The 22291-nt window shown below is 48.6% G+C and overlaps 10 protein-coding genes across 10 annotated transcripts; 5 read left to right on the top strand and 5 right to left on the bottom strand.

The window, feature by feature from the left end:
• The first annotated feature begins 305 nt into the window (after window positions 1–305).
• P175DRAFT_0502344 (uncharacterized protein) lies at window positions 306–1220 on the top strand. Its single transcript, XM_040897361.1, has 2 exons — window positions 306–941; window positions 1040–1220. Exons 1-2 carry the CDS (start codon window positions 361–363, stop codon window positions 1104–1106), a joined length of 648 nt encoding a protein of 215 aa, XP_040751590.1. The 5' UTR covers window positions 306–360; the 3' UTR covers window positions 1107–1220.
• On the bottom strand, window positions 1042–3486 carry P175DRAFT_0460728 (F-box domain protein). Its single transcript, XM_040894740.1, has 3 exons — window positions 3127–3486; window positions 2251–3056; window positions 1042–2163 (listed from the first exon to the last, which is right to left on the bottom strand). The coding sequence occupies exons 2-3, from the start codon at window positions 3050–3052 to the stop codon at window positions 1352–1354; spliced, it is 1614 nt and encodes a 537-aa protein (XP_040751589.1). The 5' UTR covers window positions 3053–3056; window positions 3127–3486; the 3' UTR covers window positions 1042–1351.
• Window positions 3487–3608: 122 nt separating this feature from the next.
• ptpA (putative protein tyrosine phosphatase (Pyp1)) lies at window positions 3609–6369 on the bottom strand. Its single transcript, XM_040892749.1, has 2 exons — window positions 4590–6369; window positions 3609–4509 (listed from the first exon to the last, which is right to left on the bottom strand). Exons 1-2 carry the CDS (start codon window positions 6066–6068, stop codon window positions 3790–3792), a joined length of 2199 nt encoding a protein of 732 aa, XP_040751588.1. The 5' UTR covers window positions 6069–6369; the 3' UTR covers window positions 3609–3789.
• Window positions 6370–7898: 1529 nt separating this feature from the next.
• Window positions 7899–8601, bottom strand: P175DRAFT_0481254 (cytochrome c oxidase assembly protein COX16; the record flags this gene model as incomplete). Its single annotated transcript, XM_040895448.1, has 2 exons — window positions 8060–8601; window positions 7899–7979 (listed from the first exon to the last, which is right to left on the bottom strand). Exons 1-2 carry the CDS (start codon window positions 8381–8383, stop codon window positions 7899–7901), a joined length of 405 nt encoding a protein of 134 aa, XP_040751587.1. The 5' UTR covers window positions 8384–8601.
• A 308-nt stretch (window positions 8602–8909) lies between these two features.
• On the top strand, window positions 8910–12297 carry nic96 (linker nucleoporin NIC96; the record flags this gene model as incomplete). The annotated part of the gene is made up of 5 exons (XM_040895999.1): window positions 8910–9343; window positions 9408–10050; window positions 10103–11084; window positions 11149–11891; window positions 11971–12297. 5 exons carry the CDS (start codon window positions 8910–8912, stop codon window positions 12295–12297), a joined length of 3129 nt encoding a protein of 1042 aa, XP_040751586.1.
• An 85-nt stretch (window positions 12298–12382) lies between these two features.
• On the top strand, window positions 12383–15343 carry P175DRAFT_0502341 (RibD family protein). The gene has a single exon (XM_040897360.1). It carries the CDS (start codon window positions 12781–12783, stop codon window positions 14860–14862), a length of 2082 nt encoding a protein of 693 aa, XP_040751585.1. The 5' UTR covers window positions 12383–12780; the 3' UTR covers window positions 14863–15343.
• Window positions 15344–15837: 494 nt separating this feature from the next.
• P175DRAFT_0524450 (RCC1 domain-containing protein) lies at window positions 15838–17944 on the top strand. The gene is made up of 2 exons (XM_040899365.1): window positions 15838–16873; window positions 16932–17944. Exons 1-2 carry the CDS (start codon window positions 16004–16006, stop codon window positions 17754–17756), a joined length of 1695 nt encoding a protein of 564 aa, XP_040751584.1. The 5' UTR covers window positions 15838–16003; the 3' UTR covers window positions 17757–17944.
• Window positions 17945–17995: 51 nt separating this feature from the next.
• P175DRAFT_0502339 (Chromosome segregation in meiosis protein 3) lies at window positions 17996–19460 on the bottom strand. Its single transcript, XM_040897359.1, has 3 exons — window positions 19072–19460; window positions 18875–18953; window positions 17996–18809 (listed from the first exon to the last, which is right to left on the bottom strand). The coding sequence occupies exons 1-3, from the start codon at window positions 19317–19319 to the stop codon at window positions 18201–18203; spliced, it is 936 nt and encodes a 311-aa protein (XP_040751583.1). The 5' UTR covers window positions 19320–19460; the 3' UTR covers window positions 17996–18200.
• Window positions 19461–19891: 431 nt separating this feature from the next.
• P175DRAFT_0502338 (putative NADH-ubiquinone oxidoreductase 21 kDa subunit) lies at window positions 19892–21179 on the top strand. The gene is made up of 5 exons (XM_040897358.1): window positions 19892–20004; window positions 20084–20100; window positions 20207–20412; window positions 20483–20685; window positions 20771–21179. Exons 1-5 carry the CDS (start codon window positions 19945–19947, stop codon window positions 20852–20854), a joined length of 570 nt encoding a protein of 189 aa, XP_040751582.1. The 5' UTR covers window positions 19892–19944; the 3' UTR covers window positions 20855–21179.
• On the bottom strand, window positions 20568–22234 carry P175DRAFT_0460703 (nucleoside deaminase). Its single transcript, XM_040894739.1, has 5 exons — window positions 21881–22234; window positions 21722–21826; window positions 21356–21564; window positions 21200–21297; window positions 20568–21143 (listed from the first exon to the last, which is right to left on the bottom strand). Exons 1-5 carry the CDS (start codon window positions 21974–21976, stop codon window positions 21052–21054), a joined length of 600 nt encoding a protein of 199 aa, XP_040751581.1. The 5' UTR covers window positions 21977–22234; the 3' UTR covers window positions 20568–21051.
• Between the last annotated feature and the right edge of the window lie 57 nt (window positions 22235–22291).

Below are 22291 nucleotides of genomic sequence, written 5' to 3'. Positions count from 1 at the left end.
TTATAACGATTGAGATTGACATTTTCTTTCATTCATCTTTATAAACCTAGTAAAGAAACTATTTCCCAATGAAGACCAGCCGTGGGCGTTGAGTTGCGAACAGACAAAGAATGCTAGATATACGGAATAGTAAGCGTCTCTTCAGAAACCCCTATTCGTAGATATCCCAATTCATGTAATATCCTAGAAAAAAAGTGACATGAAGGACGGAGTAATTATAAGTCTATATATCTATTGTGTGTATACACAGTTGGGGTTGGACGAATTTAGTCAGCTTTGAACACCGCAGCAGAAAGTCATCTCATCTCATCTCATCTCCTCCAGCTTCATGGAATCCGCGTCTCCTCCCTCACATTCATCATGCTCTCCCTCCAACTCAGCTTCCTCTCCGTTCTCCTCCTCTTCCTTTCCTCCATCGCCGCAACCTCCGCAACCTCCTCCTCCACCACCTCCGCCCAACTAGAAATCCTCTACTGGCCCCTCACCAACCCGCAACCCTCCATCCTCGCCCATGTCTCCTACAACCCGACTTCCCCCAAACCCGAGCTGATGTCATATACCCCGCCCAATGCCGCGGATCGCATCAGCCAGCATGACCTAGTCCGCGTGGGCCTGTACCTCTCGACCCCAACGAACCCCAAACAATGGGTCGGCACGGTGACCTCTCTTTCAACACTCCAGGGAACAGGAGCGCAAAGGCCCACGCTGCGACTGCATCTCAGTCCCGCAACTCATGACATCTATCATGTCTCTTTGACGACCGCTGAGTCTGCGTCTGCATCTACATCTACATCTACATCTACCGAGGACGACCTCCCCGCTCTGGACGTTGTTCTTGTCCCCGGGGAACTGGGTCCAAGTCCGCATTTGAACCGGCCCATCGTTGTAGGTCCCGATGGAAAGGACTCGGATGAATTTGTTGAGAAGACCCTATTCCAGAAGTAAGTTCTTTTCTCTCTCTCTCTCTCTCTTTGGCTTTCAATTGCCGGGGTTCTCGGATTTGGTCTAATGTGTTTCTGCCTTTTTTTTACTCTGATAGGTACTGGTGGGTTTTCCTTATCATTACATTCTTAGCCATGTCTGGTAGTGGGGAAGGGCAACAATAAGATCTTCTTCTTCTTTTTTTCTCTATATGGGTGTTTTACCCTGGGGAATCCGGTATGAAACTAGTTCTTGCCTGTAGATATGCATTGTAATACTGGCTGTGATTTCCAAACGCCGTTCTTGCAAGTGTAGTCCCTAATTGAATATTCAGGAAATACAATGGGTTCATAGACCAATATAGATACATAAACAAAACACCCCATCCTGATGATATTAAAAAAAAAAAAAAATATCATGAATGCCTTGTTTATACATCCACCACCTGACTAGTCCGGTTGCCAGTCCCCGACGCACGGAGATCCCACAGCATGAATCCTTGGTCTGTGATGGCAACCAGCTCATTCTCTTCGCGTGTGAAGCAAAGCTGGAAACAAACAGCCCCAGTATGTAAGACCATCGGCGGTAAATCGATCAACCCCGTCTCCGAGGATTGCCAGGATGGAGGATAGTATTCGTTTTCATTCAGATCGATGAGAGACCCGGGATCCAAAGCCCACACATAGATGGTTTTCCAGTTGGAAACCGCAATCCTTGTCCCATCTCTGGAGGTTGCGACTTTACAACCCAGCGAACTGGTTGCATCTCTAAAGCCCCAGAGTCGTGCCGCGATGACCCAGTCCGTCAATCGTCGCCCGCGATCAAGGTTCAGCTCATGTCCACAATTACTTGCCCGGCAGACCGCTTCAGATCGCATGAGGCATGCAACCGTCCAGTTCTCCTGACGATGGGTGGCAATGCCAAGGGCAAGGTATCTCCATCGACACGTTTCAAAGCCGTTCTGACTTTCGGTTTCATGAGTTCCAAAGAAAGGAATCCCAATCGAAAAGAGAAGACTGAGCGATGGGGTAAATGTGACTGGAGTTGAGTTCCTATACAAGTGTGGAGATTCCGATAGGCAACTCTGGAATGCTCTATACAGAGTTCTTGATTGGTAATAGTAAAGCAACTGCATGGACCGGTCGTTAAATTCCAAATCGGTTATTAATCGCCGTTCTACCGCTTCCCCGGGAGGAGATGGAGGAGCCCAATCCTTCAGGATAATACTTTGACAGGTCAGGCCTAGGAAGAATTAGTCGATGTAAAGGTTGCAAGGCGGGTTTCTCCTCTGTAGTCTGAAATTGCCAATAGCAGCCATGGTTCACCTACCGATGAGATTAGACGTAGGGTCGTGCGGTGCTTCCTCTATACCAGTATAAAGTTGGATTGAACAATCCGCATATTGGCGATGATGCCACACGATAGCAAATGTGCCTTGGCAATTCACAGCCAAGGCCGAAGGGTCGATATCGCCATCGTCAACAAAATCGCAAATTCGCACCAGACCATCCGGGCATTGAAGAGAATGGCGGGTGAGATAAACTTTCCCATAACGACTAGACTCCTTTGCTTGCCTGATAAACGGATGCTCCGCATCCGGGCCGTGTTCATCGATAGCAGGTGTAAACCGCTGGAGGACATAGATCTTGTCCTCTCCATCAAAGGCTATTTTGGATACTTCCAGTCGCCCTGATTGGTCCCACGGCAGCTTTAGTTGAGCCAGCGACGTTAGCTTCCCATCAGCGACCTGGAAAACATGGACAAGCCTCTGATCCTGACATGTAGTGAAGATGAGAGTTTTGTTACCGAAGGAGGCAAGTGACGATGCTGGCACATTGAGGATTTGCTCTCCAAAGTTGAATTTTGTGCAATTTGCGCGAAACTGGCTGCCGTACAACTGCTGAAATGCGTGCTGTTTCAATATCTGAAAAAGTTGCTTGGTGTCTGTGGAGGAAATGTTTTGATTCCGGCGGAACCCCGGAGTTTGCCTCAGATGATGGGCGAGAGCCTCTCGGTAATTGGAGGCAATCCCATAGAGAGTACGACAGCTAAAAGCTACTTGCAGAAATGTTTGGGTAGTACACTTCAACAAGATAAGTTGAATAAGTTCCAGAGGAAGATTCAGAAGCATGGCACTATGATCAGAGAAGGATAGTTCAGGGCACAGTCCGAATAAGAAAGAAGAAGAAGAAGAAGAAGACTTGCTTTCAAGAAGTATTTATGTAGCTGGGAAAATGGGGGTTTCGTATTTGTGTAGGAACCAGGAATTGACTAGCGGAAGTGTGACTGATTCGAGGCACCAATTGCTTGAGCTATTGTTACCTGAACCTGTGGAGTAGGATAATTCAAATTAGTAGGACCGCATTTTCTCTCTTCTTTCTGGAGAATACGAGGACTGTTTCCAATGTTGTTGTCGTTTAGTACTTAAGTAGCAGTGGGGGGGAAAGCGAGGATCCGATGAGGTCCATGAATGGATGGATGGATGGATTGGTGCCTGGGGGCCCATCCGGAGCCTATTCTTATGCTCATTATTATTACTTCTATTATGATTCTTATGATTCTTACTCCTACATCAATTCTCTCTGATGTACCTAATTTATGAAGAGTTCTTGAAAAAAAAAAGATATTGGAGTAGGTATGAATGGAACCTGCGCACGCCCCCGAGTCTTCCGAAAATAACTAGAAATTTCTAGACCTTGCAGAAAAGAGAAGCAAGCCCAAACGCCAGAAAATGCGCGCAGATCTACACAATGGATGCTGAAATACACAAAGAAGCGCATACGTCCAACGAGGCAATGGACAATCTAACATGTCTCTTCTTTAGCCATGCTTCCGCAAATCGAGAAAGGTTTAATACAGCTTCTGGCATCAAGCCGGGCTTTCCACTTTTGCCATCTGTGAGACAGCCCATTCGATGACGCTTTCATAACAAAGAACAAATTGGCTTAGGTTTTGAACCATGCTAGGCCGTTGTGTTCGGAAATCTGCCACCGTTTTGGCAACGAGGTCCATGTGTCCATTGCGCATCAACTGATCAGGAGATTGCGGGCCATGCGCAGCGTTGTTCTCCAGCCGCTGCCGTTTTAGCATATCCAAAACACTATCCACCGTGCAGAAGGCACCGGTACGGCCGCAGCCCGCGCTGCAGTGGACTATGATCGGTCTTTCGGCTCCATTAAGTTTACCCACTGCATTTCGGGCCTTGTCACACTGTTCAATCAAATGGAGCAAATGCTCTGGCTGTGAAGTAGTGCCGAAGTCAGGCCAGTAGGGGTACTGGAGCTGCGTGACTTCGCGCAAGGGTTCGAATGGAAATCCTGAATGGGACAAGCTGAAGTGTCTGATGGTGATAGAAGGATTCGATGAGTCTACAGACGAGTCTGAGAATGTGTTGCCCGAGCCAGGATCACCAGGCCGTGACTTGAGAGTGTAGGCAGGAATTTGCTTTTGGGAGAAGGTATTCACTTGTAATGGGCCATAGCTCCCAGATTTCCAATATGGGTGACATTTGATTTGTCCTCTTTCGACCTCTGCAGTCAAAGAGACAACTAATCTGACATCTTGTTCCCAGACAACACGCCAAAAATCCTATTTAACCTGTCAGTTTGGAGACCTCACAACAGAGTAGCCAAGGGAAGAGAAATACGTAAAGCAGGGGGGGGGCTCACATTGAATGTGTCGGGCACAGGGGCCTGGGTAGCTATATAGCACTTATCACTGTACTCTGCTTTTATGTGACTGGCATTCACATAATCACAGCCACCTAATGGGATATTTTGGAGCCTCACTCGAGAATGGTCGTATGGATAAATATCGTTATAACGATTTTTTGTACCTTTTTCGATTCCGGCCACACGGAAGGTGCGAGATGAAGGTCCAAATGAAAGGGGATCGGCATTCTGATCGTAGGTCAACGCCTGTTTCATTCGTTCCAGTTCCATCTTTTCAAGATCTAAGAACTTTGCGGCAACGCTCTTGCCTTGATCCGCAGGATCGGATGCCTCACGAAGCCAAACAGGAAGGGCTTGTCTTTGTGGTTCAGAAAAATTTTCTGAATGTTTAAGAGGGATTTGTCCAACACCACCGACAAGGTCCGTGTTCTGACGAATATTCGAGAAGAATGGAATTGTAGCATGTGTTGATTCAGGGAGGGTGCATCCACCAGCGATTGGAGCGAACCCTGGGAGGCTCATATGAGCTGAATAGGGCTTTTTTAGTGGGTTCTCGGACGTCTGTTGGTGTTGGTGGTGGTGTTGTTGTTGTTGTTGTTGTTGTTGCTGCTGCTGCTGTTGCTGTTGCTGCGTGAGTTCAGGAAATCGGCTTGAAAAGGCTTTAAACCCTCCTGTTAAAATCAACCCTTCGCCGTTCCAACCCTCGGATGTGAACTTTTTCAGAACATTAGCTAGTGGCCCTGCATCTCTCATATTAGCCGTGGTGGCATCATAGACAATTATATAGCGGCATTGTCTCCATTCAGCAAAGGTTTTCCGGTCAGCTTCCGCTGTGAATGTGTTTGCTAGTTTCTTCGTATCGAAAGAAGGTCGCTTGAGGAGAGTGGTTGGGATACAGAGATTCAGTGACCCCCTGATGTTTCCCCTTGCAAAGTGTGCAAACGGTCGCACATCGAGGAGTATCAGGTCATGCAGGGATGACTGGAGAAGCGCAGCGCAGCGCTCAATTGATAGGAGGCTCGCGTTCGTCTCTGCTGACAGTGTCGCAATAGTCTTCGGCCGACTAGAATTTGGCTCCCTTGCACGATTCCAAGAAATTTTGTAGACTACCGAATCGGCATTCGAACCATCACTTTCCGACGACTTGGCCCCTTGTAAGTCTACATGCTCTTCAGCTATGTTTTTGCCATGAGGGGGGTGTCCTTTCGGACTGGGAACAGGTGGGTGGGCGTGTGCAAGGCCATCTTTGTTTTTTGCAAAGTGACTCTGGTGATCTGCGTTCGTCGAAAAATAGTTGGAACTTGACCGCTCTGATCCTGGCCCTGTTCTCCGAGGGCTAATATTATTGAAAGTCGATGGGCGCGGGTCACATAATGCGAAGAAGGCCGTTGGGCTTGCAGAACCAGGTATCGTGCGCGCTTGCGATTCCTGAGGCCACGGGGATGTCGGTGATCTTGGACCCGTCATCGCAGACATAATCTTCCCTCTTAAGAGACAGAGAAATTTGTGTTTTTTCCGAGATCTCGGATCGAAGTCAGTCGTCAAGTCCGTATGCCATTTCGGGACTGACTGTGATTTCGGGAAGGAGGGAAAGGGGAGGGGAAAAAAAGAAAAAGGAAATGCTGCTGGTTGAGCAACTCCACCAGCCTTCTAAACTATGCTAATGAGGAAAGAGGGAAAGAGGTCAAACAGTTCCTAGTTGTCGCCAAATTGGGAACTATTGAAGTTCACCACCTGGCAAGCGAGAATCCTTCCCAACTACGCGGGGAGGGGGGGCAGGGGTAGGAAAGAAGGAGACAAGTAGGGAAATCCGCCTGAGAATGAGAGCCAGCCGACAGTGGCACGATTTATGTATTGAGCAGGCGTAGTAGTGGTATACTAAGATGGGGGGCCTCTTTTGAAGAGAAATGTGGCATCAAGCCCAACGCTGAGACCACCTGAAAGGGCGTTGCAAGTGAGGATGGAAATGGAGTGTCTGTTCTTAGGCGGGCAATTCTGGTCTCGACACTAGTACCAGTAAATTGTCGATTCTTAAGAGTATCACATACGAAGGTCCAGATCCAACGCAAGAGAAGGGCGATGGGCCAATGGAGGAAGGTCGACAGTAGTGGGGGGGTTATTGAGGTTCGACTAGTAAGAGTATCATTCTTGACCCACTGGTGTCATCGTTCGAGTGCTGAAACAAATAAGAATCGAGGCATCTGGGGGCACTCTGGGTCAATTGTGAAAGGGAGGGAAAAAAACGGGAGGAGCGAGGTTGATGGCTGGGACAATGACGTACGTTATGGGAGGGGGGAAAGGCGGCAAAATCTTTATGAAAGTGTCCATCCCGTAAGTTGTAACAACCTATATGGTGCCGACCGGTCTGGATTTCCATGAACCTTCAGGAACATTGACTAACAAGTGGTTAGCATTCTCTAATTGGTCTCATCTTTAGGCCTGTAGGTACATCATCGTCATTTCTTCTCGCCACACACAAATGGCTGGTTGGTGGTCGATCCTGCTGACCCTTTTACTCTCCGTACTACCGGGTGAACCTAGCCACTTGGGACTAGTAGTAGAAATGTATGAAGGGCTTGCTAGTAGTATGTAAAATGGGAGAGAGTATCAAATCACTCTTATGTAGAACTATAGCAAAGAAAAGAAAAGAAAAGGAGGGTACATCAAAAGTGCAAGATGATAAACCCATATCCATTCGCCTTCTTGAAGGATTATTCGTCCAGGTTCTTGACTGATCGATTTGCTCTCTGTTGATCAGCTGACAGCTGCTCAGATCTCAGCACCAGCAGCTAAATGCTCGCACACCGGGCAATTGATCCGCGACCATTGCACTATGACAACAACAGAACTTACAATGGCAACCTGCAATTAAGTGACTAAATTCACACACCAGACTATGCTAGGGATCCCTCTGCAGACTTGAGGCTACTAGAGCCGATATCGCCGCAAAATAATCAACCTCGTGATGTCCAGCGGACTGTCGTAAGAATCGAACCGATTAAACTCGGAGGGAAGATCATATGACATGCTCTTGATATACAAAACTATGATACACACACATATAACAGAATGTGTTTTGGATCATAGCCGACTGTCAGCCCACAGCGCAACCGCTGCAAACGTACGAAACATATGGGCTAATGGCAACCCGAGGGTCGGGGTGTCGCCTGTGTAGTCGGCCGTGGTGTTCCTCTTTTTTTCTGGCGCCGTCGCCGTCGATGGGTTCATGACTAGGGTTCCGACAGCCTACTGCTTGATGTCGGCGACGGACGTTACCTCATCTGCCGGGCTATCTCGGTACGCAAGTTATAGTTTGCCGTCGGGTTCCCCCTTGAACCTTTTCACTCGCTTTTGTTCCCAATTATCGAGGTCTTTCGCCATGAGTCTCTGTAGAAAGCCGCATCAGTTCTTGATCAGAAGACGATTGTTGGGAGGTGCAAAGCGCATGGGTGAGCATGGAAACATACATAGTACTCCTCCCTTTCATCACCAATTATCCTCCTCCGTGGGTTCCTCTTAATTCCTTCCTCTCCACCCTCTCCTTTCAGACCTAGATCCATGGCCTCCTCTTGGCTTAATTGTTTGACTTTGCGATCATGTCGTTCGTACCGCAGAGCAGCCGCCGGAGTCAGCGCAAAAGACCCCGCTACAATAATCATGACGAAAGGCATTCCGAACAGAAGGAACGGATGCTTTGTGAGACTAGATCTGTATGCTGTGCCGATCTTTTCTCCCAGCGTAGACGACGCCGTAGTGGCCCGTCGAAAGGTTTTGGCTTGGAATACCGGCATTCTCGCGGAAAGCTCAAGGCTGGTCTAAGTCCGGAGAAAAAGAGAATAAAATAAATCGAAAGATAAAGATTCGAGAAAAGCAAGGCCCGTCACAGCTCTTCCCTTTTCATAATTTTGATTTCTGGTTGAATTGGGTTTTTAGATCTCATGATGGAAAGAAGCCCTGCAGTAAGGTCCCTATAGGACAAGGGCTCGGCGAATAAAAAGTCCGGCAACCCCCAATTGGGAACTGTACTCCGCAACCTCAAGAAGCTGTTGTAATAAACAATACCTAAAATTTCGGGTTGCCGTGACTAACGAAAGAATCCTAACGTTTTCTATAAAGGAGCTCTGGTCGATGTGCTGATCTGCCCAGTATGTGCTAAATACCCTCTATTATCTGAACACTATCCCGTTGGCTCAGTAACACTGATGGTTTTCCCCTTAACAGCAGGTCAAGTCGCCAAATACCGACCGTCGTCGACACAGACGAAGGTCCTTCCTCCGCGGCCACCCACGCCTACAAGATCGTATACAGTCCTTCTAAATGGCCTTCAACAACTCAGGTTCCCTATTTGGTAATGGCGGCATGGGAGCCCCCTCGCAGCCGTCGAGCATATTTTCTACAAATAACCCAACAAGCATTTTCGGGAACGCTCCAGCAACCCAGGCGCCTGCAGGTGCCTCATTATTCGGTGGCCAGTCTCAAGCTCAGCAGCAGCCCACTCAATCTTCACTCTTCGGGCAGGCTCAACCAAATGCTAGCACTGCGCAGCCCCTACAGGCACCCCAAGCGACCCAGCCAGCTTTTTTCAACAGTCTGCTAGAGCGCGGTAAAAAGCGCCCGCTTTCCGCTGTTGCTCGAAGCAGCAATTTTGAAGAGTTGCCCAACCTTCAATTGGGCCTTGATGACATCCGTCGGAAAGCGAGAGAATTGGGTGCTGCGGGGGTTAAGGACTCGCATGTGCCGAGTACAAAAGCGTGAGTCGCGCGCAATTGGAGTCTTTTTCTTGGTATATCATTCTAATAACCGGCGGTTGGACAGGCATTACCTTCTCGCCGCATCAGGAATTTCTCCCGGGCGTGCGCTCCGTGACCTCAAAGCCCTGGACCCCCACGCGTCTATTGCAGTGCCTTCGAAAGAACCTGACGCTTTTGACCCAGACAACCAAAAGTATTTGAGGAACATCCAGCAGCGTGGCCGTCAGGTGATGGTTGCTGAAAGCCTTGCTCGAGCGCAGAGAGACTTTGATACATTCTTGGAAGAAAAGGTGGATCTGGACTGGGAGGAGCAACGCCAAAGAATCTTCAAGCACTTTGGGCTATCACAAAAGGAGGGCTCCTCTGGCGATGCAAAAGGGACCTTCGGGCGTTCCACAAGGCAGTCCGGGCCTGCAGCCTCCCATGGCCCTGCAGGTATGTCCCGTAGAAGTGTCTTCGGGCGCTCTGGCCTGGAGAAGTCCGTTATTGGAACTCCTGGGACTGGAAAATCAAGCCACCAACTTTTCGAAGATCCTGTGGAACGCACCGAGGGCCCCGGTGCCCATACATCAGACGTGCGGTTCTTACGGGAGAAAATGGGTTATTATGCGGACAAGGTGCAGTTGCTGAACTCTGCTAGGCTTCACTCGCGCGCATTCCCAGTGCTGCATGAGTTTTCCGACGTCGAGAAGCACGCAGGAGGCGATGTAAGTTCCTACAAAAGAACCACATGTATTTCAATATACTAAATAAGACTAGGTCCCCCGGCAACTTTTTGATGCATATAGGGCTCTGATCAATATCATTGGAGAATCACCAGAGGTCACCAACATGTCCGACCCAGGCGCCATCAAGGAGCGTCAATTCTCTGCGGAGTACCTGAACGAAGTGCCGAATTCTCATCAGGCAGTAGGTCTAAGAAAGCGAATTGTCGAAGGGTCCAGGAAATTCCTGGAGAAATCATTTTACAGTGAGATCGAGGGAGTGATTGCCAAGAACCCTCGCGAAGCACAGCTCGGTGGCATACCCACTGTAGTCAACAAAATCCGCGCGTATATTCGACTGAGAGCTATCAGGAAAGACCTCGCCCCTGACGGAACCGAGCTACAAATGGTGGGCCAGGATTATTGCTGGATTCTCATCTTCTATCTCCTTCGATGCGGATTTGTTACGGAAGCAGCAGAATATGTGACTCAAGATCCTGGCTTCCGTTCCTTGGATCACAAGTTTGTTACCTATATGACAACCTATGCTCAAAGCAGACGACTGCCGAGAGACATGCAACAAAAGATCAATGGCGAATACCAGCAACGCTCACGCAATGCGCCCGACAACACTGTTGATCCATATCGCATGGCATGTTACAAGATAATCGGACGCTGTGACCTTGGTCGCAGACGGTTAGACGGCGTGAATCAGAGCGTCGAGGATTGGATGTGGCTGCAATTCAGCTTGGCTAGAGAGGACGATCGCGCCGAGGAAGTTGCGGGTGATGTTTTCGGTCTCGAGGACATCCAGACCGATATCACTGAAATTGGGCAGCGGGTTTTTGGAAAGGGTCAAGAAGGACCTGGTGGCTACGGAACTTTCTTTCTTCTGCAAATTCTCGGAGGAATGTTTGAACAGGCTGTCTCGTATCTTGGGTCCTACGCGCCTATTAGTGCAGTGCACTTCGCCATTTCTCTCACCTATTACGGTCTTCTGCGGGTGTCCGACTTTTACACTTCTGGCGAAGAAATCTGTGAGTCTTCCTTTTTTTTTTTTTTTTTACTTCTCTTGCTTCTCCGCCCCGCTAATCGAAACAGTATCTTTCACCGTGAAGCAATACCCGCAAATCAACTTTGGCTACCTCATCACACAATACACCAAGGAATTCCGTACGGCCTATGTTGAAGCGGCAATTGACTATTTCTCTCTGCTGTGCCTTAATGCTGATCTTCATGGTGCCCTCGGTAAATCCCAATCTTCCGTATGCCACGAAGCTTTGCGAGAATATATCTTGGAAACAAGGGACTTTGCCAAGTTATTGGGCGACATCCGTTCGGATGGCACTCGAATCAAGGGCCTGATTGAGCAGCGAATAAGCCTAATCAAACTAGAAGACCAGGAAGAGTTCCTCAAGACCATAACAGTGCAAGCAGCGGCTGTTGCCGAGGACAAGGGCCTGATCACCGACTCTGTCCTTCTTTATCACCTTGCGGAGGATTATGACCGCGTCATTGATATTATCAACAGAACACTGTCGGACTCTGTCGCCGTTCCATTGGGAAGCCCTACGCTGAAACTTCAACCTCTACGGCCCCGCACCGACCCAACGCAGGACCGCTCGACATCAAATGAAGCTTCGCCAGAGCTTGGAAGCAGTCTAAGCTTGACTACCGTGGAAGACCCGGTGGTTCTTGCCAGGAATATGATCGGTCTCTATAATAAGAACGCCCTTTATTACCAGCGAATCCGCCAGGCAAATCGCGACGCGTGCGGCCTCTTACTTCGTATGATGGAGGCCAAGGCCGAGGTCGAGACAGGGAAGTGGACGGCCGCTTTGGACGTAAGTTTGATTCCTTTTTTTATTCCCTCATTTTGCCTTATAGCCCTTCACATGTACTAATGATGCACGTATTATTTAGACCATCAATGGATTGGGCATTCTCCCGCTCCGCGCTCGAGGCTCTGTTCCCTATATTCGAAGTGCCGCCCAAGCGTTCTCCACGCTCCCGTCGATTATCTCTTCTAATGTAGGACATGTGATCATCTGGAGCATTACCTGCATTGGCTATGAGCGGGAACGACTAAGCTCTGGGGCATATGAGAACGAGATTCGGCAAGGGCTTGCAGAGGAGTTGTTGGCTATGGCGAAAGATTTGATGATTTTCTCCGGCATGGTCAAATACAAACTACCCCCAAGAGTTTATGAGACTCTTGCTCGTGCAGGAGCAGATATTGGCGCGTTTTAAACAGAAATGGGTAGTACTAATAGTATTTTGACTAGATTGGTCTATATCAGTTGAGATTTCTCGTTACAGCCATGACTATTGTATGAATTCGTAGAGTTGAAAATATTATATACAGATGTAGAAATCGAATCTCTAAGAGAGAAAGAGTGAGTCTCTATACACTCTATACATATTACATACATAGATTGAACATAAGTCGGTGCGGATCTGTTCCGCGACGGAGCTCGGGCGCCAAGGTTGGCAGCGGGTCAGCGAAGAAGCTAAAGCAAGCCTCGACTTTCGAAGAAACCATCCCCAGAGACAGAAACTCGGATCAACGATCGCGATACCGCGCGACCATATATCTATATACATATGTATATGTATATGTATACAATATACAACCCCGTCATCGATTGGTGCCAAAACGCAAAGACGCGCCCATCCTCAATAATGAATTGAATATCGTGCTTCATCCGATCGCGATCGCCTGCCGTGTTCGACATGGACCATGACGTTTCGGGCGTGTCTGAAGGAAGCTCCAAGGCAATATCCTCGACTGACAAGCTGGATTCCCTGCAGAATGGGGACCAAGCACGGGTGACAGAGGCTGGTCGGGCTTCGTCAGACAGAGAGATGGAGGTGGAGGTGGATGTGGATGTGGATGTGGAAGCGAAGGACACGACAGGCTCTGGAGATAGCAGTGCAGACGCGCAGGATTCGGCTCCCGAGAGTCATCTAGAGCCTCAATCTCAATTCCGTTCACAACTGCAAGTACAAGTACAATCACAGCGACAACCACAACCACAACCACAACCACAGCAACAACTACAGCAACCACCACCACAACAACAACAACTCCAGCGAAGCCCAGAGGCTCATACGGAAGCCCAGAGTACCTCTAGTCCCGATGACCCTTTTCGGACGCGAGAACATTTATTATTCCGGCATGGCGCGTCCGGGGGTGGAGATGGCATGGGTGGCGGTGGTGATGCGGGCAACGGAACGGAACAAGGGGAATCTTCGAATTACATATTGATCAATAATCCGCCGAATCTGTCGAGGATCCGCCAGGTGATGTTTGAATGCAAGGAGCCGATTGAGATTAGTTTGGAGGAATTCGAAACATACTGGCCCTTTATTGATAATGTGTGGGTCAAGCAAAGGTCGAATTCGAGCAAGGAAGGGCATTGCACCACGGATTACTACATGTGCCGTTTGCGACGGCCAACGCACCGCAGCTCGGAAACACGGCCTTTACCCCAGGGGAAACGTCCGCGGCAGAAGAGGGTGCGTGAGGGCGGCATCTGCAACTTTCAGATCAAGGTCGTGAAGTTTGAGGGCGCGTACTCCACTGTCACTATTGCGCGGACTCCGGGGAGTAGTCGTGTCCATTCACATGACCTGGACTATATTGACAAAGTGAAGCGGAATTCTGGGCTGATGGAGTTTGCTAGGAGAGAGGCAATCAAAGGATACTTGCCCTCCTCCATCTACACGAAGTTTCGAGAGGACCCCGAGAAACTGGTCGAAGCCGGAGGGAAGTTTTGCACCGTCACTGATGTTCGGAACGTCTCTGCAAAGTGGAGGATCCAGAATCCGGAAGTGAAACTGATGCCCCACGATGGCTACGAGTATCAGAAGGGACATGGCATTGTTAGGACTCGGGCAACGGAAGATAACAGGACCACTCCAGTGGATTATTCAACAGGCCCACCAGGTGCCAATATAGTCCCACCCCCCCTACCCCCGGATACGCTCTCCTTTCCCCAGTTTCCACTAGACTTCCTGGAGCCTTATCTCCCGAAGCTAAATGACAAGCGACAATTCCCGCATGTCACATTATCCTATGCCTCTTCCATGGATTCGAAAATCTCGCTTCTCCCCGGCATGCAAACGGTGCTATCGGGACCCGAGGCGAAACTGATGACACACTACTTGAGATCCCGACATGATGCGATTCTGATTGGAGTGGGGACGGTGCTTGCAGATAACCCTGGGCTGAACTGCCGACTCGAGGGCGCGGGCGGCTTTGGCGGCCTGGGGAGGATGTGGCAGCCACGGCCTGTGGTGATTGATCCCACGGGACGGTGGCCGGTGCATCCAGACTGCCGGATGCTGCGAACGGCCGTTGAGGGGAAGGGTAAAGCCCCGTGGGTTGTCGTGTCCCCAGGGGCGCAGATCCACCCTCAGAAATTAATGATGTTGAAAGGCTACGGGGGGGATTTCCTCCGGATTGTGGAGTATAATCACAATTGGCGACTCCGATGGGAAGCCGTTCTACGGGCCCTAGCCTCGGAGGGTATCAAGAGTGTGATGATTGAAGGAGGCGGACGAGTTCTCAGTGAACTTCTGAACCCCGAATACACCGAGTTCATAGATTCGATGATTGTGACCGTTGCACCGACGTATCTTGGGTCTGGCGGAGTCAGCGTGAGCCCGAACTCGAAATTGGATGAACAAGGGAAGCCCAATGCTGCGTTGAATCCTCGGGATGTGAAATGGGTTCCATTAGGACAGAATGTTATAATGTGTGGGAAGATAAGAACTGCTCCTGCTGCACCTCTTCCCCGAGTCGAATCCTAGCAATATAGCTTCACGATAGCATTTCGGATGAACATGTTTTTTTTTTTTTTAACTTCAATGTACATAATTGCAGGAGGATTATGTGATATTTTCCAACGATAATAATGATGATAATGAATTGCAATCCAATTGGAAACAACTTTGCTAGTTAATGAACTGGTTGCTCAGTATCTCAATCAACAACACAACCCCGGGTGAAACTACTCCTGAATACTCCGTACTTCAAAGCCAGAAGGCCAAGAAGGGGTACACAGTGCTGTGTAGCCTTTTGTTCTCTCTATCTGTGTTTTGTGTTTTGTTACTCGGGCAAGGGGGATGGTGGTTTTCTTTGTTTACCAGTTGCACAAAGAAGAAAAGCCTCACCCTATTTTCCTGTAGGTAGTAGTGTATATCATCAGGGGATAAACCAGTGGTCTTTTGAAGGAAACCGCAGTTCCTTAAATTGTATTTTAAAGGAAAGAAAAGGGGGGGGGGGGGGGGGAATGAGAAGATGATGAATCAAAAAGTTTTCGACCCCTTGTCAAGTCATGAGATCGGAGGTCTCGGAACCGAGGGTGTATATAAATATATCTCAATAGATGGTCACTAAGGAGAAAGTCAGTGGTAGATCATACGATGAATCAGGAAGGAAATACATGAGTATTCAAAGATGAAGAGTTCAGTGAATGTCGAGATTCTTGAGATGGATTGGAATGTGGAAAAAAAAAACCTGGACTGAAGCGCGTGATTCGCTCGAGTCGTAACACTAAGAAAAAGAGCACAACAACCACCCAAATCATAACAATAATAATAATAATACTAAAATAATAACACTAATACTAATACTGAAATAATAATAATAAATAAATAATAATAACAGCTGGGGTGAAAAAAAAAGAAAAGAAAAAAAGAAAAGAAAAAGAAGAATAGTGTTCGTGGTGTTCTCTCTCTCTCTCTCTCTCTCTCTTTTATTTTTTTTTTCTTTCCTCTCAAACCACCTTTGATCTCTCTCCCTCTTGCTTTGTTCACTTCTCTCTTTGCCTACTCCACCTGTTCACTTCCCTTGAATCTTGAACATCCCTCTCTGTTCTTTCTTCTTAAAAATCTTTTTTTTTGCTATTCCTCTTCTCTTTTCCCTCGAAACTATCCTGCGTCATCCGCAATGCCTCCTAAAAAAGGCGCTGCTAAGGCCGCCGCGCGCACAACCGCTACAACAAAAAAGTCTGCTGCTAAGGCTTCGACTGCCGCTAAGAATACTACGACGACCAAACCTGCCACTAGAGGACGTCCCAGAGCTGCGGCTACGGCTGCTGCTACCAAGAAACAGACCGCGGCGAAACCTGCTGCGAAACCCGCTGCGAAGCCCGCTGCGTCGCGAAAACGGGCCAGAGCTGAAGACACAACCGAAAAAGATGCAAAAGACGCGCCAGTCAAACCTGTGAAGAAGCGCAGAGCGGAAGCGGAGGAAGACGAAGAAGAGACTGCTCGTCAACCTAAGCGCGCTCGTGTCGCTAAGCCTAGCGCTGCAAAGCCTAAGCCCAAGGCCAAGCCGAAGGTAGTGATCAACCAAGCTCCAACGGCCCGACTGAATGTGTACGTGTGTGGTGAGGGAAGCTCCGGCGAACTCGGTCTGGGACCTGCGAAAAATGCCATTGACGTGAAGCGGCCCCGTCTGAACCCCCACCTGCCATCGGACACTGTCGGTGTCGTGCAGGTCGCGGTTGGTGGCATGCATTGCGTTGCTCTGACGCATGACAACAAGATCCTCACATGGGGTGTCAATGACCAAGGCGCCCTTGGAAGGGACACAAACTGGGATGGTGGGTACAAGGATATGGATAACAAGGACAACTCGGACTCGGATTCGGAGGATGACGAGGAACCTGATCTCAATCCTTATGAGTCCACACCCACTGCGATTCCGGCCAGTGTTTTCCCCGACGGTACTGTCTTCGTGGAAGTCGCGGCTGGGGATAGCTCAAGCTTTGCCCTCACTGACGACGGGTTTGTGTATGGATGGGGAACATTCAGAGTATGGTTCTCCGGTGACCTTGGATCTATTGACGCGGCTAACAACAATATGTTTCTAGAGCAACGATGGTATTCTGGGCTTTGATGCCAGTACTACAGTCCAATTGACTCCCACCCTGCTCCCCGCACTGAAGAAGATCAAGCATGTGGTGTGTGGAGACAACCACGTCCTGGCTCTCAATGAGAAGGGTGCCGTGTTCTCCTGGGGCTCCGGCCAGCAGAACCAACTGGGCCGTCGGATTATCGAGCGCAACAAGCTGAACGGCCTCCTGCCTCGCGAATTCGGCCTCCCCAAGAACATTGTCCACATCGGCTGCGGGGCTTTCCACTCCTTTGCAGTGCACCAGTCTGGAAAGGTCTACGCTTGGGGTCTGAACAGCTACGGTGAAACCGGTATTCGTGAACATGCAGGTGACAGTGAGGCGGCGATCGTTCACCCAACCCTTGTGGACTCTTTGTCCGGAAAGAACGTCACTCAGATTTGCGGTGGTGCCCATCATTCCCTCGCGGTTGCGGCCGATGGCGAGTGCCTTGTCTGGGGTCGCCTCGACGGATACCAGACAGGTCTGAAGATCGACTCTCTTCCCGATGACGTTGTCATCAAGGATGAGCGTGGCCGGCCCCGAATTCTCATCAAGCCCATGGCCGTTCCGGGAATCAAAGCCCAGGCCGTTGCGGCCGGATCTGACCACTCGATTGCCATCGATGCAGAGGGCCGTCCCTGGTCTTGGGGGTTCTCTGCCACCTACCAAACTGGCCAAGGCACTCAGGACGACATCGAGGTCGCCACCATTGTCGAGAACACTGCCGTTCGCGGTAAGAAGCTCAACTGGGCTGGTGGTGGTGGCCAGTTCTCTGTCTTTACGGAGCCTGTGACCTTGTGAATAAACTGCTCACCAAAATGACAAGGCATACATAATCATCTTACAAAGTTTTCTGGAGACGGGGGAAGGGGATGTGTGTATCAAAACGAGATGGTCATATTTCAGTCATTCCTTCGTGTCGTAATTTTCTCCCCGGGGGATTTTAGACCTGAAAGGTACCTTTTTTTTTTTTTTTTTTTTTTTTCTTTACTTACAATCTTGCACAAGAATATGGAGTTCTATTGTTTTTTTTTTTTCTTCTCCCTCTTCCTTTTCTCTCTTCTTTTTTTTTTTCGCATGGGCAATGGCTAGGAATGCACAAAATGCATGCATATAATTTTTTTTTCCCTCCCTTCCCAGGGTTGATCAGTGATCTTTCAACAATTACAGAATAAGTTTTATTATTATGGAGTATAACAGATTTGTTCAAATCACCAGTAAAGTGAATGGGCCTTGATGTAATTTCTAGGAGGGTGTATCCCCAAACAGGCCCATCCCTTCCATGGCCTCGAGCTCATCCGCATGACTTGCTGTTTCAAATGGATCGTGCTCAATCGCAGCGGAAGGGTTCTCTCCACCAGTTATTTGATCTTCTTGTTCCCTCAGTAAAGCATCTAACTCGTCAAACTCGTCATCCTGAGGAGGAGCGCTTTGATTCGCAGTTAAGCGACTCTGCGCGTTTCTGTCCGATATAAACAAGTCGTCATCGTCATCGTCATTGTCTATACCATCTGTTTCTCGGGAGTACTCAACCTTCACCGACTCGCTGCTGGGACCGGATTCATGGTTGTTTTCTGTCATTGTAACGTCGTGGGTTGTAAGGTCATTATCATTATCGTTGTTGTTGTTGTTGTTGTTGTTGTTGCTTTGCTGGCCGAATCGCGAGCGATCCGGGATCTCGCCATCTCCCATCTTGGGCTTTTCCTCGTCGATCCATTCCCGTCGCATTATCTGTATCCGTTTGGAATGACCGAGTCTTTCGAGGATGGTTAGGCCATCGGCGAACTTGGCGCGAGGAAACAGGTCGTCAAGCCACAGTTGGTAGAAGTTGAGTAGCCGCGCTAGGTCGGAGAACTGGCCAGGGATAACAAGCCTCAGCTCGGTTCAGTTCCATACCAGGGGGGGGTGCGCGGTCTCACCTCGTGGCCTTTTCCCTTGAACTTTAACTTTTGTTTTGCAGAGCGGCGCAATTTGGGGATCCCGGCCTGTGAGAGTAATCTTGGAGAGAGAGAGAGAGAGAGAGAGAGAGAGAGAGAATAGCAATGTTAGCGACAATAACAGGCGTAAATGTAAAGATGAAGCGGACCCCGGTTGGTCTGTTATAGCAGCAACTTACCTGCTTTCATCGAGTTTCGCAACGGGCTGGCGCTTTTTGGCAACTTTGACCTCCTCATCCAGTCCTAGGACTACTCCCGAGTTGTCCTGGGCAGCCGGTGGGTTTGGGTTTGGTGCATTGATGTTACTTGAGTTGGTCTGGATTTCTTGCAGAATCCCATCTAAGCCAACATCGTAGTCGAATAGATCGTCGATGTCGTCTGCGGATGGTGCTGGTTGGGTTGTTGTGGAATTGCCCTCATTTGCCATTGGGATATAACGATTTTCGAGATAAACTGTTTGTTGACCTGTAGAAACTGTAGAGGGAAATAAATCAATGCTGGGTTGTCGCCAAAAAAAAAAAAAGCTGGTGGCATCCACAGGATGCCGATAACGAGTGTGAGAGAATCGATAAGCAAGCCAGGACGCGTCAAGAACGCGCGACTTGAAATTTCTCTTCAAACCCCCAATTAACCCGGGAACATCGGTAAAAAGGGGGGAAAAAAAAGAATTTGGGGGCTTGATAATTTGATATCTGGAATTCAGAACACGAGTTCATTAGAAGTTCAAACTGAGCTAGGTTCTATTCCAATCTCATGGGGAATCAATAGCTAATCAAGTAATTCCGCGAACCCATATTGAACTAATTGAACTAAATTACAGTACGGTATTCGTATGTTCTGTTCGAATGATATCGCCGTTATTACCAACACATACATACACTCTTAGTCATGTCGGATTCCCCCCAGCTAGTTAACTAATCTGAATTCGGAAAAATCGAGCTTGGCACCAACTTCCTTCCGTCCTCCAAGTTCCAACCCCATTCAACTTCGAGCCATTCCGAACAACACAAACTTGTCGCTGACACAATCCCATATTATACAGCTTGGTCACGATGGCAGCTGATCCCAAGACAATGGTCGTGCCGCCCAAGCGGGCCAGGACCGATTATCCGGTGCGATTATTTCCTCCGCCAACTCCGCTGTTCACGTCGTTAGAAAAAGGCCTATTGCTAACATGCGAGTGTTTAACAGCTCATTGACTCTGACCCGTATGGATCACCAGAATGTTTGCATATTTGGAAATAAATGGACGTCAGGAGGGGAATTGAACCGAACACTAATGTTTGATTTTTTTTTTTTTTTGATTTATTATAGGCATCTGCGACGAGTTTTCGGATACGCCAGACCCTCCGATTATGCCGTTGGTGGTGGAATGGCTGCGGCTTCTCCGCTCGCCTTCTGGATTATGGAACGAGTGAGCCCATCTCATGTCGGTAGGGGAGGATTTGCCCCTGTGATGCGCCTAGCTACAGCAATTGGTCTCGTCGGAGGTCTACATGTGCTTTACCAGAGATCTTGCAGTACGTCATTCCCCGAAGTCCCGGTCGTTTTGTGTGCCTTGGCTAGAATTGTTCGCTCATACCATCGCAGACCGCTTTTACGGCTTTACAGAGAACTCGAGGGAAGTTGAGATGGATATGAAGGAAATGGTCGGCAAGGTTAAGAAGGGTGAGGCTTTGTATGGTACCTCAACCGTCTCCTCTTACTTGCAAGGGGTGGCCGCCAGAAACTCGCGTTACTCAGAACTCTTTATTCATGTTCTTCCGTGGTTCAACATTGTCAACCATGACCAGGTAGGTTCTTGATGCCTAGACAATTTCCTTCCGACCCCGCATCTTCCTTTTAATTCCGCTATCCATATACTGACTATGGCACAAGCACGGTGTCGATACAGCCAAATACTATCAACAGGCGGAGCGGGAGCTTGAAGCAGAGCGCTTGGCAAAGGCCGGATCCTCCTAAAGTTTCGATTGACGCAGAGAGGAATGGATTGTCTTACCACTTGAGCTCGGCCGTTCACTGAGGGAGCTGTATACTTAAACATAAATGTGACGCAACCCCTCTTCCCACCCACTGGTGCGTGTGGCCAAGGCGAACGGAATTGTATAGTTATTTTTTGTCAGTTAGGACTGGTGGCTAGTTCAATCGGTGCTGTATTTTCACTTTTCCACTGACGTATTGTCAACGCTTTCGATATCATTGTCAAATTTTGTATTCAACTCGCGATTCTTTTTGGGACGAGGTTTTGGCGCTATGAAAAAGTCAAAAACAAATATCAAAATTTCCCAGAAAGATTCGATTGTATACCTTTGTCATTCTCTTGGATGTAGAAGCGTCGTAGTAACATTATGGCTTCCTTGTGTTTCAAGCCGCCGTAGACAGGATAAGGCGGATCGATCGAAAGACTGGGGAGGATAAGCCGTAAGATCAACCAATTGCCTTATTAGCTAGAGGGAAACAAACTCAGAATGCAATGACAAGATGCTGCCCGTCCCCCCAAACCTCTCATTGCCACAGCCAAAATACACGCTTCGTATTCGATACTGCCGCAAGGCCGAGGCACACATGACGCAGGGCTCAACAGTCACATACAAATCCGTTAAATGGAGTGCCGATCGCGGATATTTGCGAAGCATCTCCTGAATGGCAAGAAATTCAGCGTGTCTCGTTCCCTACCCATAACATGTCAGATCCCCATCTAGCCTTTGGTAGTGTTTGCTATGGAGAAAGCAAATTGAGAGCTTTATCAGCAAAGCTGCAGAACGTGCAAGAGGATATTTTTAAACACTACAGCACGTCTTTCCGAGTTTCATATGTTGAATCACCTACATTCATGGACCTGTTTGTATCGTTCATACCGGATCCAACTATTTGATCTTCATACACCAGGACACACCCTACCGGTGTTTCGCCGGTATCAAGCGCTTTTCTAGCCTGTAGAATAGTGAGAAGTATGGCCTTTAATCTGTCAACCAGAAGGGGAAATACCATTTCAAAAGCTTGCTCCATAAAGTAGGCCTGTCTGGAGGTCGCTGGCTGCATCTGGGATGCCTCCGGGCCATGCATAACGTTCACTTGCTCCATATCACCAATGCTTAGGATTCCAGAGGTTTTCCTCGAAATGATGCTTGAGTGAAACTGTGAGCCAGAAAGCAGCTTAAACACAATCAATATCAAAAGCTGGGTAGCTTTGGACAAGCTAATTGGTGAGCATTGACCAAACGAGTTCTCGTGTCGCAAAAAAAAAAGGCCTGCTCGGGAGTGATACGTGCTTGAGTAGAGAATTATACAGGAGCTAAAAGCGCTGAATATTTAAAGTCAGAGAAGAAGAAAGGACTTGATATTTCAGGCGATGATTGAGTAGTGACGGCCATGAAATGTATCGAAGATTAGATAATT

The sequence above is a fragment of the Aspergillus ochraceoroseus genome (genome assembly GCF_002846915.1).
Source record: "Aspergillus ochraceoroseus IBT 24754 chromosome Unknown P175scaffold_5, whole genome shotgun sequence".
In the NCBI taxonomy this organism is placed as follows: domain Eukaryota; kingdom Fungi; phylum Ascomycota; class Eurotiomycetes; order Eurotiales; family Aspergillaceae; genus Aspergillus; species Aspergillus ochraceoroseus.
The sequence above is the reverse complement of the archived record's forward strand: the minus strand, read 5'-3'. Positions and strand labels throughout refer to the sequence as shown.